General features: G+C 47.0%; 2 protein-coding genes and 1 long non-coding RNA gene across 4 annotated transcripts; all 3 read right to left on the bottom strand.

Annotated features, from left to right (window-relative positions):
- Window positions 1-181: 181 nt before the first annotated feature.
- LOC134040815 (uncharacterized) lies at window positions 182-2,420 on the bottom strand. Its single transcript, XR_009932923.1, has 3 exons — window positions 1,455-2,420; window positions 959-1,197; window positions 182-801 (listed from the first exon to the last, which is right to left on the bottom strand). It is a non-coding gene; the product is annotated as an uncharacterized LOC134040815 (long non-coding RNA).
- A 38-nt stretch (window positions 2,421-2,458) lies between these two features.
- Window positions 2,459-8,934, bottom strand: LOC134040813 (heterogeneous nuclear ribonucleoprotein R-like). Of its 2 annotated transcripts, XM_062486924.1 has the most exons (12): window positions 8,777-8,934; window positions 7,900-8,060; window positions 7,648-7,766; window positions 7,222-7,329; window positions 6,874-6,987; window positions 6,133-6,309; window positions 5,782-5,917; window positions 5,270-5,475; window positions 4,946-5,095; window positions 4,738-4,859; window positions 4,025-4,566; window positions 2,459-2,523 (listed from the first exon to the last, which is right to left on the bottom strand). In XM_062486924.1, exons 2-12 carry the CDS (start codon window positions 8,054-8,056, stop codon window positions 2,492-2,494), a joined length of 1,863 nt encoding a protein of 620 aa, XP_062342908.1. In that variant the 5' UTR covers window positions 8,057-8,060; window positions 8,777-8,934; the 3' UTR covers window positions 2,459-2,491. The 2 variants fall into 2 exon arrangements, with proteins under 2 accessions (XP_062342908.1, XP_062342907.1); XM_062486923.1 differs by lacking the exon at window positions 2,459-2,523 and having other exon boundaries at window positions 3,143-4,566.
- Window positions 8,935-9,336: 402 nt separating this feature from the next.
- Window positions 9,337-10,522, bottom strand: atp5if1a (ATP synthase inhibitory factor subunit 1a). Its single transcript, XM_062486925.1, has 3 exons — window positions 10,365-10,522; window positions 9,970-10,082; window positions 9,337-9,554 (listed from the first exon to the last, which is right to left on the bottom strand). Exons 1-3 carry the CDS (start codon window positions 10,434-10,436, stop codon window positions 9,413-9,415), a joined length of 327 nt encoding a protein of 108 aa, XP_062342909.1. The 5' UTR covers window positions 10,437-10,522; the 3' UTR covers window positions 9,337-9,412.
- Window positions 10,523-11,286: the final 764 nt, after the last annotated feature.

Raw genomic sequence — 11,286 nt, forward strand, 5'->3', positions numbered from 1 at the left:
AGTGTAATAACTTCATAACGGTGTAACAGTGTAATAAGTGTATCAACAGTGTAATAACAAAAACTTTATCTACAGTGTAATAACATAAGTGTTACAACCGTGTAATCAGTGTAAGAAATATAGATATTTGTGTAAAAAGTACACAAGTACTTACACACCTTCTAAAGATTTGCTTCTGTCGTCAAGAGGTGGATTGAGAGAAACATGTTGGTTGAATGTTGAATTGTACATTTCCTCAGGATACATTTTGTGTTGAAATAGAATGTTGAGGTCATGATGCTAGGAAACCAGATTTTATTTATTTATCCCCATTCGTGTGAAATGTTTAAAATGTTGCCCCACTTAATACTGCAGATTCCAACATTAAACTTGAAACATTTCCTCACAGACAAGACATACAACCCAAACTCTCCAAATAATGACTCAATCACTTTTCTCTCAAACTAAATGTATTGAACAAAAACACATAGCAAAATCCGAACATATTTTTTTTGTTTTTGAAGTATGTCCTACGCTTCCCAATGGAGCACGTCCTCTCTCGGGAGCACATCCTCCCTCAGGCAGACCCTACAGGCCATCAGCAGCAGTAAACGGGTCGCTGTCTACCCTCCCCTCCCCAGACAGCGAGGTGGGCAGTGCGGGGCCCCCCTGGCGGGGACAGAGGCCCCTGATGCCCTGGGCCCTCACGGCTCTGCTGGCCTCCTCCAACGCCTGCAGCCTGAGGGCCATGTCCTCCAGCCGGCTCCTCAGAGCCACACCCCTCCTCAGCTGGTCTGACAGGGCCTTCTCCTCCTCACGGCCCTGGGGGGGCGACAGCGGTTACATACAGGTGTTGGAAGGAAGGGTGGGGTTATTACAGTCACAGTGTTAGTTATCGGTGGGCGATTACAAAACTAGAGAGAAGCACACAAAGAGACACACAATCTACGATCAACAAATACGGTCTGAGCCGGCTCACCTTCCTCTCCCGGAAGCTTCTGTAAGCGTCGTAGACGGCGACGGCCACAAGGGTGACCGCGAAGAGCGGAGCCCAGACCTGGGAGAGGAGATCCACCACCTGGGCCAGAGCTGGTGCTTTGGCCTCTGTCTGGCTCTTCAGGAAGGCTGCAAGCTCTTCCTGGGGGATGTCCAGGCCCACGGTAGCCCACGCTGGGATCTTGGACTGGTGGCCAGGTGACGACTCTCTAGGGCAAGAGTCTGAAAAAGGCCATCGTGTAAGGTCCATGTCAGCTGAATCGTTTATAGAATGCAAGGCAAAAGCTGGCAAACACAAAATCAACAAGTCCCGTACGTGTGTGTTCTAACGGGTGTTGTCATCTGCGATTGTGACATCATTTGAGATCATTTGCGATTGTGACGTCACACATTGTGACTGCAGCAGAGTGCGATGTTTTTAACGGGAGGGGGAAAGGGGGATTGTAAGTAACCACTGTGGTACTGGGATATGACCTTACCCCTGGTTCCTCTCCCTCTGAGCCACGCCTACAGCTGGGAGGGATGGAGGAGTGCAGGTGTGACTGCAGCGCACCTGCATCCTGGTGACAAAGCCAACATATAAACACAAACACAGCCGTACTCATCAGTTAACATACTGTCAAATGAGCTCTTTGAACGCCTTGAATTTGACACCTGTCAATCAAAAGCAAATCAAATCACAGGGGGGTGAATTAACCACTCCAAGTTATACATTTGCCTATATTATAACCCTAACCCTACATAATTATATACTGAAGAAAATATATATTCTTCCCTCTAGTGGACACTAACAGCAAGTACAGCAATTTCCAGGGACATCCATTGTTCTAATATTTGCTGGTCTCGACCGAATCTTTAAAACACGACATGACTGAAATATGCATACATTTTAAGAACCAATATATTAACAGGCATTTATTATAAAGTCCGTCTTTATCAGATATTCAACAGCCAATTGAACAGTAATATTGCCTTTCTGTCAGAGGAAATATGAAATCCATGTATATCCATTGTCATTGAGATGTCTCCCTCTAGTGGCCGAAAAAGATAACGGTTTCCCATAGACTGGGATTAGAGACGGCACAGATATGAGATTAACATGAGGAGTCCCACAAGTGGCAGGTGTTTATAAAGACCAGGGCGGGGGGTTCACCCTCTTAGTAAATCCTTCATGGTCTAATTTGGGGACTCTTTAATCCAGATAGAAATTGAAAACAATCGGCTTTTGAGAACCACCAACTGATTTTTCCTCCAGTCAGGCTGGTTACAGTAATGGCCAGTGTGTACGGTTGACAAAACTCAAAAGTAATCTTAGGGGTGTTTGAAAAGAATTTCCACCCCACAGAGTGGGCCCATGTTTACTGTGGCTCGTGATTTCTAGCAGAGTGGTTAAACAGCGAAGGTAGGTATGAAATGCCTGAGCTGGGAATGTCCCCTTGATTAAAGGTGATAGTCGGTGAGGTGACTCTGTAAACTAGCTCACCCTCTTGTAAGAACACAGTTGGGGGTGAGCTCCTCACGTTAGCGACGCTGCACCTGCTTCACCATCTGGGTATGTTGGGATAGAAGGGCAGAACATGAACAAACACAAGCGGTTTCATCACAAGGCAATCTGCTCTCAAGCACGTTGCTTTGGAAAAGAAAAGAAAAAAAAAGCGTCAGAAATACAGGAAAGAAATTAATTCAATATAGAGATTTAATTCTGGTGTCAGGTAAGAATTTTAACCCGTTTAGCTCCATATGGATTCAATCAGCTCCATCAAGCGTTTTTCATTCGACTATCCCACGGACCCCCACATGAAGTATGAGTGGAGGTGAATTACAATTGAGCCAGTTTTTCAGTACAGTGTCTTCAGGAAATGGGATTCGTTCCTAGCACTTTATTGAATTGGTCTGTGGTGTTTAATGTACACATGGTATTGGAATGGGGACAATATGAATGCTTGCCCAAACAGTGCTACTATGGTTTAAAAAAAAAGACATATCCTGAAAAGTGAAAGGGTTAAAATCCTTTTTAGTTTTTCGATTATTTAAGAACTACGCATCTTCTCTTGTCCAGTCTTGTTTGATACACAATTGAAAAAATTGCCCAAATGTGAAATTTGAGGTAGGAATCGACTCAAAATATTGATTGACACCATTGAATTTGAGGTATCTGACAATTGAATTGATGCTCAACTGAGTTTTATTGAAACGGAACAAAACGTAAAAGTTATAAATACAAACATCAAAGAACAAACTGTGGCTCTTAAGGTAAGCCAAACCAAGTTCTAACGGGCAAGTTCAAAGAAAACATAGGAAGTTAAGATAATAATAATAATATCAGATTTAAAAAACACAATCAATCTACCTCTAGAAATGCTAGACATACACGTTTTAACGTTACAAAACCTTTTTTTTTTTCTCGCCTCTCCTTCCTGTGGATTCTTTTCTTCACCACTGCAAAAAATGATTAAGAAGCTCTAGCTATATGCAAATATTTACAAGCAAGTCCCTAAGCGACTAGTAGAAACCAGAAAGGGAGTACAAGTAGGGGAGGGGGAGGGTGGACACAAACTTCCTGCAAGGCAATCTCATGATTTAATGTCCTCTCAGACTTTTGAAAATGAACGTCCGCTTTTTAAAATGTTAATTGTTGGCTTTAAAAGAACCACAAACAAAAAGGAGTAAAGGTGTGTGTGTGTGTTGTTTTAAGACGTATGTCCCATGTAACCGTAAGGAGTAAGAACTGCTTCAGTATAACGGTTACATTCACTTCTTCAGCCAATCAACTTCAGCCAAAACACAATTTCAGCCAATCAACTTCAGCCAATTCTGGGGTCTGTCCATTTTTACATTTAGTGTTTTTTTGGGGGGTGTGTCAGTTTGTTTTCGTGAGGGGATGAAGAATAAAAAGTCAATCAAAAAACTGCGGCCAATCTCCTCTTTTTTTTTTCTCTCTTTTTTTTTTCTACTTTCTGCCAAATACCTTTCTGTTGCATTTACTTCCATTGCTGCCCATAGGAATCCTGTGAAAATTCCAGGGTGTCATTACTGTAACCATAGTTACCGGAATAGTCGGCCCCCTGTTGCAGGGGCTGCTGGGCGATGGGTTGGGACCCCCAGTTCTGTTGGTTGGTCTGTCTGCGTTTGGAGTCCGGCTGGTTGAACACATCCGCCTTCCTCTTCCCGCCCACATTGCCTCCACGGTGCCCCCGGGGCACCCTGGCACCTCGGCCCCTCTGTGGCTGGAAGGGAGCCCCACGGCCCCCTCTGCCACCCCGTGGACCCCCAATGGGGGGCCCCCTCTGAGCGTAGCCCCCCCGGCCCCGGGTGGGCGGTGCCCCGCGGGCCCTGGGTGGGGGCGGGGCCCCCCTGCTGGGCCGACTGCCTCGGCCCCTCATGGTGTAGACGTCGTCGTAGCCGTAGTAGGGGTCTTCGTAACCGCCGCGGTAATCGTGGTAGTCGTAGCCGCCATAGTAGTCATCGTAGTAGTCCTCGTAGCTGTAGTAGTCTGGGGGGTAGGCGGAGTACCCCCCCCGCCCCCCTCGCCCCCTCCCCCTGCCCGGCGGAGGCATGCGCGGAGGAGGGTAATGGTAATAGTCGTCGTACCTGCAGGACACAGCAAGTCAACAACACGGCTTAAAAAACAAAAACAACACACACTCGGGGCGAGCAACACAGGTGCCCCCGACAAACAGGTCAAACGTCGAGGTCCGTCAAGGTTTCTTCATATCTACCAGATGTGAGTCAAGCCCGGGCTGTCCCTCTGAGCAACCTCACCCTGTGTTTCTGGTGGTCTGTCTCTGGGCCTGACGCTCTTTCCTCTTCTTGTCCGGAGGCTTGGCCAGGACTATCTCTATGTCCTCCCCACCAAGCTCCTTCCCATTCATCTCGTCCATCGCCTGAGAGAGAAAACGGCGTCAAGAGGGACACGTGACGGTGGCCGCTGACTTAACGAGTGCAAGGGGGGGGGGTGGATGTTACCCACCTTCACGGCCGCGTCCCTCTCCTCAAAGTGAACAAAGGCGTAGTCTTTCAGCTTTTTGACTCGCTCCAGCTTCCCAAACTGGGAGAACGTCTTCTCCAGCAGCTCCTCTGTGACCGGGGTGGCCAGCTTCCTTACAAACAGCACCTTCACCTGGACACACACACACACACTCAGAATGATACACAACACACATCACACAGAAAGGGAGAGAGAGAGAGTCAGAGAGAGACTCAGAGAGTCAGAGAGAGACAGAGACAGACAGACAGAGAGAGACAGAGGGAAAAGACAGATGGAGAAAGATGGAGGAAAAGGACCAAGTCTGACCTTGGCCATGATCTCTGGGTCGGGCTCTGCGACGGGGTCGGCCCACTCCACGGTGACGGGGTTCCCCCACACCTTCACCTTCCCGCTCATCAGGCGTCGCCGAGCCTGGGCGGCAGACTTGTGGTCCTCGTATTCCAAGAAGCAGAAGCCCCGGTTCTTCTTCTTGTCATCCGGCTGGTGGTACAAGATCACTTCCTGAAGGCCCTCTGGAGAGGAAAGGAAAGATCAGCACTCTAACATGAGAGAAAGATCAGCACTCTAACATGAGAGAAAGATCAGCACTCTGACATGAGAGAAAGATCAGCACTCTAACATGAGAGAAAGATCAGCACTCTAACATGAGAGAAAGATCAGCACTCTAACATGAGAGAAAGATCAGCACTCTAACATGAGAGAAAGATCAGCACTCTAACATGAGAGAAATCTGCTGGAGATTTGCACTGTGATTTAATTGACCTGGAAGAATTTTGCTGACTAGAAGGAACGGGCATAAACAGGAACTTCTATCTCACCTGTGACTTTACCGAAGTCCTCTAGTATGCTGTCTCTGGTCTTGTTCTTTGGGATCGAGCCCACAAACAGACGATTGTTCGCCACAGATATGCACACTCCGAGGTACTTCCCAGCCCGGATCTCATAGTTGTCACACTGGAGACAGACAACATCAAACATTAATACTCTAAACCTTCCCTTCTGCACACTGAGCTACACCCATCCCCTGCTCTACGACCAAGCTACGCCATCCCTATGTTCTACCAGTAAATTACACCCATTCCCATGATCTACCCGCCCCCCTCCCTCTCTCCCCCACCTTCTCCCCTCCCTCCCCCACCCTCTCCGCCTCCACCCCCCTCCACCCTCACCAATTTGACAGCCTCCTGGGCAGCATCCTTGCTGCAGAACGTGATGAAGGCGTAGCCCCTGTTCTGGCCCGACAGGGGGTCCATCATCAGTCTCAGGTCCCAGATGGGCCCGGCCTTCTCAAACAGCGGCACCAACTCGTCCTCATACAGGTCCCTGGGGATCTTACCCACAAACACCTGGTGGAGGAAGCAGCCAGGGCAGTCAGCAGTCCACTAGGAACTGACCGGATCTGGTTAGGGTCCTATGTGTGGTAATGCAGAAGGGAGAGGCCAGTGGGTCTGCCCTGGAGATTTGCCTGATAAAAAATCCACGTTTTTTTTTTTTTTACAGTGTCGCTACGGAGGAAAAGATTTAGGTGCAAAATACAGTCTTTACAGTTGGCGTAGCGCTTGAACTCCACTGCTCTTACAGTTAATACGCAGACTTTTTTGGTTTTGTTGTTGCGCTAGAGAAAAACCACATCTCATCCAAAGTGACTTACAAACGGTGGATCCGACCTGGAAGAGCAGCGACGCAGTTAGGGTCGCTCTGAGACGAAGCATCTTTACATTTACATATAGTCATTTAGCAGACGCTCTTATCCAGAGCGACTTAGTGAGTACAGGGACATTCCCCCGAGGCAAGTAGGGTGAATTGCCTTGCCAAAGGACACAACGTCATTTTACACGGCCGGGAATCTTCTGAATAACCCAACTCCTTAACCGCTCAGCTATCTGACCCCCCCCCCCCCCCATCTTTACCTCAGTTCCGATTCCCGGCTGTGTTCCTTTGAAGACGTCGTCGGGCGGCGGGCCTCCGTACTTCCTCTGTCCCGTGGTGACGTCCAGGGTGTACCCTGTCCTCTCCAGCAGGGCCTGGGGAGAGACTCCACGTCAGCACCACCGCACCTGGGCAGGTGTGTCTCACCACCACAGGTGTGTCGCACCACCGCACCTGGGCAGGTGTGTCTCACCACCACAGGTGTGTCGCACCACCGCACCTGGGCAGGTGTGTCTCACCACCGCACCTGGGCAGGTGTGTCGCACCACCGCACCTCGGCAGGTGTGTCGCACCACAGAGACGCCTCCCGAGACTCGACGTCAACACACCTTTATTTTGGACTCGTCGGGTCCCTTCGTCGATTCCTGTACTTTGCTTCCTTGCTTCTCCCTCTGTCGGTATGTTTTCATGACGCCGCACAGGAACGCACTTTTGTTCTGTGGAAACAGGCGTCACTTCACCTCGTGTGTGGGTTTGTGATGGAAACCAATACAAGACTTTTTAACTACTCTGAAGAAGTCTTAATACAATATTTTACGTTTTAACAAATCGAGCAGACGCTTTTATCCAAAGCAACAGAAGATCAAGGATCAAAAGTAGGTCGTTTAAACAGTATTTCGGTGGTTAGAATCAAGGAACGGTCTGTATTTACCAGGCACAGTGCAACAATAACAATATCTCTGCTACCAATCACAGTGCAACAATAACAATATCTCTGCTACCATGCACGTGGCAACAATAACAAACGTCCTCACCTGCACATGGGACAGGTCGCTCTCTTTAAACTGCAACAGCACGGACATAGCCCCCTCCTCGTTGAATTCCCTCAGGGCATCGATAGCCCTCTCGTCCAGATCCGCATATGCCACCAAGCCTAGACGAAAGAAAACACGCTAAGATCACAATCAGCCCTGTTCCACACGCGCACCCGCTTCTCTTAACTCTGTTCTCCTGTGCAGCTTGCAGCGTTTTCTGTTTTTCCAACACGGAGAGTGGGAATCATCCACCTGTCTGGAAGATGTTGTCGAGGCTTTCTGCCACTTTCTGCGGCAGCCCAGCGTCGAGGAGCGTCTGATAGTTCTCTGTGTGGGTGCTGCTGATGTCCATCGGCTCTTCCTCCTCCCTTACCGGGGCAGAACTTCCGTTCACCTCGGCGGCTGCCATTCTCCTTTAAGTAAACAATGGGGAAAAAAAGAAAAGAAAAAAGCCGAGATGTGAGTTCATTCACAGTTCAACTGTTGTGTAGGCTAGTGATATAGTCATCCGGTGGAGACATGTGGCAAACATGGACAGGGTTTAAGCTACTAAACAACCCCAACATAGCACTACACCTTTTTTTTACGAAAAGTTCAGCTAACGCCGTCAGTCCAAATTACATTCATTCATGGTTTCTTAACCTAGACCCACACAAAATTAAATTGAACTAGTGGTAGAATTAATTGTATGCCTGGCAAAGAATTGACAGGTGCAACAGTCAGAATTTAGCTACAGCTCGTTAATTGCAAAGATGATTGAAAAATAGATAGCTAGCTCGGTTTCATTGACTTCACGATTTTCTTTCTTTCTCTTTGCTGGACAGCGCCGTCCCGCCCCCTTCGCATGTAGCCAGTCTGCTAAAAGGGCTAACATCAGATTACTTAGCTAGCAAGCAACAGAAAACGAGACAGAATACAGAAATCAAGGAGACTGCAACGAGGTTGCAGCCATGACAAATGCGTAAAAAATTGCACAGGTTGGAAAGCGGCGAACTGAGTAAAATGACGAAAAATATCACAGCTGGTTAGCTAATCGTGGGGCTACGGCCTTGTGTGTGCAGACACCTTTCAGAATTCCAATAAAGCACGCGCCCAAACGGATAAGCATTAGGTAGTATCAATAGCTTACCTATCTATTCCGGTAAATTACCAATGGCGTTAATCTTTGGCGACAATTAACCTGTAAATGTGATCCAAAACTGCTGATATGAATAATATGTTTTGGTCTACCCACGAGACAGATCTCGAGACGGCCCAGTCGCTCACACAACGCCACCGCTTGGCAACGAACCCAGTTTCAGAGCTACACGCCCCCATGCTCTGTGTAGCAGACTCCCCAACCAATCCAAGAGGTTTAAAATTGACTGATGTTTTGTACGCCAATCGTTTCACTCCTCCAGACAGAAGAGGTTTCAATTTGGAGTATCCAGACATAATGGTAGTTGTCTCAATTATCGTAGCTACCGTTTAATGTCCAAGCTCAGTCAAACTCGTTTGTATTCGCCAGGTAGGCTAACGTCTGTATCTTGGATTTATAGCTAAGAAATGAGACTGCCGTTACGCCCAAAGATTACCCCCCCCCTCCCAAAATTCTAGCTTGTAGGGCCAATCGCATTTCAGAAAAGGATTTAGTATTCCCAGTACCACCTTTAAAAATCACAAGAGACTTCTTTACTGAAAATCCAAAAGCATTTATTCATAAAGTTATCAAATCCAGCATATTGATTTGTGATATAGGCTAGGACTGCTATAGGATAAATGGAGCTCAGTCGTCATGGTTCAGTTTCTTGATCTTTCCCTTGTGACGATCAATCTCTTTCTGCAGTCGCTCGATCTCCTTCTTGTGGTGGTCGATCTCCTCTTCATGGTGTTGATGGAGCGCAGCCAACTGATCCCGGCTTTTTTCCCTGGGAGTTGAAAGACATAAATAAAAATGTCACAACTTTCTCCTGGAGAGCTACCCTCCTGTAGGTTCACTCCCAACCCCAACTTATTTCGATTAACCAGCCAAGTAAAATAAATCTGGTACTCGATTATGGTTTGAGAAGCAAGGTCATATGAGGTCAAATAAGGCGAGACTCCCAAATTGAACAAAAGCACAAAACCTTCATTTCTGGTTCAACAAGAGTTTTACAAGTAGCTTGAACCCCAATTACAGATTTGTTGCCATTATGGTCCGTTGACTATACGGTCAACTCACTACACTGAGTAGAACTATACAACACTGGACAATTAACTTTGGATTCCAATGCTACAACCACACACACTACCATGGAAACTTCACTGCATTGGGACCCTTGAATTATTTAAAAACAGACTTGCCAAAAATAACGCTCCTCTTCGGCAGCTGCTTTTCTTCCAAAGGCCCCACCTGCCGCCCTGATGGAGCCCCCTCCCCCTCCACCTTTTCCGGCACCTTGGCCCAGGTCGCCAACCTATAACAAACAAAAAAAAGGTTTTACTCTTAGTAAACCGATGCACACTTTGTTGTTGCACAGGATGTTTTCCTCTTATTGTTTACCATTCGGGGAATGTTACTAGTACTAGAGCTAAATATAGCAACAACAGCTACAGCTAATCTGTAGACAAACAGACCACATGCCGGCAGCTAGCCCATGATTAGCTAGCTGTTGTTGCTATATTTAAAGCTAGCTAGCTATGTAAATAGCTTGCATACACACAGGACAGTCTCCATGTCATCACTCGTAAAACACTACCTGATCGGACGACATCCTGATCCGGTTAGCAAAGTAACCTCTGAAGATGGGTCTCGATAGAAACCTCGCCATTGTTTTCTTCCAAATTATCAAGTGAGCTCTACGCAGGAGGATTTAGATTCTTGACTGGATCCCCAAAGCGGAAATTGTCCTTTTATATTCCCGTTTGGCCCCTCTTTACTGCCCTCTGCTCCTGTTCCTAAGCCATTTGAGGTCACACAATGTTAACCCTTGTGCTGCCTTCTGGTCACATGACCCAAAGGTTCATAACGAACCATCGTTGTGTTTACCCAATTTTACCCAATACAAAAACAAATAAAAATAATGTTCTTTTAACCTTCGCAATGTGGGGGGTCTGAGACAGCCCAACGGTTAAAAGAAAATGCTTCACTTTGTTTTTGTATGCGGTAAAGTTGTCGCAATACGACGGTGGGTCAAGCTATTTAAACATATTGTTTATGAGAACTTGTAACGGTAATCATGCACCCTGGTCCAGTTGTGTCAGATAATCGGTAATGATTCCCTAACGCCACAATAATCAACCCTGTAAAGTGTGAACTGATATCAAACTTTACAATTTTTATAATGACCCAGCAGACTTTGGATTTAATTAAGAGTGGCTTTACAATCCACAGGTTACAAAGAGGCCAAATCATTTCCTCTGAGTAAGATGGCACTGAAGGCTCATTCATAACTGGAAGAGAAATGGCACATCGGAATTGTACTAAACAAGAGAGGGAGAGAGAGACAGAGATAGAGAAAGAGAGGTGGGGGAGAGAGAGAGGGAGAGAGAGACAGAGAGAAAGAGGGTGGGTGTTAGGCCAGATGAGTCATGGAAGCACTCAAAAGGTATCCAATCTCTGGATGACAAAGCTCATAGCAGAGAAGAGCCGAATGAGTCCAACTGGACCAGACTCTCTAA

This window comes from Osmerus eperlanus, chromosome 20, assembly GCF_963692335.1.
Source record: "Osmerus eperlanus chromosome 20, fOsmEpe2.1, whole genome shotgun sequence".
Classification (NCBI taxonomy): domain Eukaryota; kingdom Metazoa; phylum Chordata; class Actinopteri; order Osmeriformes; family Osmeridae; genus Osmerus; species Osmerus eperlanus.

Coding starts and splice junctions, on each gene's coding strand:
- atp5if1a (XM_062486925.1), bottom strand. CDS start 10,436: ATGGCGAGGTTTCTATCGAGACCCATCTTCAGAGGTTACTTTGCTAAC. Junction 10,083..10,364: donor TCAGGATGTCGTCCGATCAG/GTAGTGTTTTAC, acceptor TGTTTGTTATAG/GTTGGCGACCTGGGCCAAGG. Junction 9,555..9,969: donor GAAGAGGAGCGTTATTTTTG/GCAAGTCTGTTT, acceptor TTCAACTCCCAG/GGAAAAAAGCCGGGATCAGT.
- LOC134040813 (XM_062486923.1), bottom strand. CDS start 8,056: ATGGCAGCCGCCGAGGTGAACGGAAGTTCTGCCCCGGTAAGGGAGGAG. Junction 5,476..5,781: donor GGACTTCGGTAAAGTCACAG/GTGAGATAGAAG, acceptor TTTCCTCTCCAG/AGGGCCTTCAGGAAGTGATC. Junction 5,096..5,269: donor ACCCAGAGATCATGGCCAAG/GTCAGACTTGGT, acceptor GTGTGTGTCCAG/GTGAAGGTGCTGTTTGTAAG.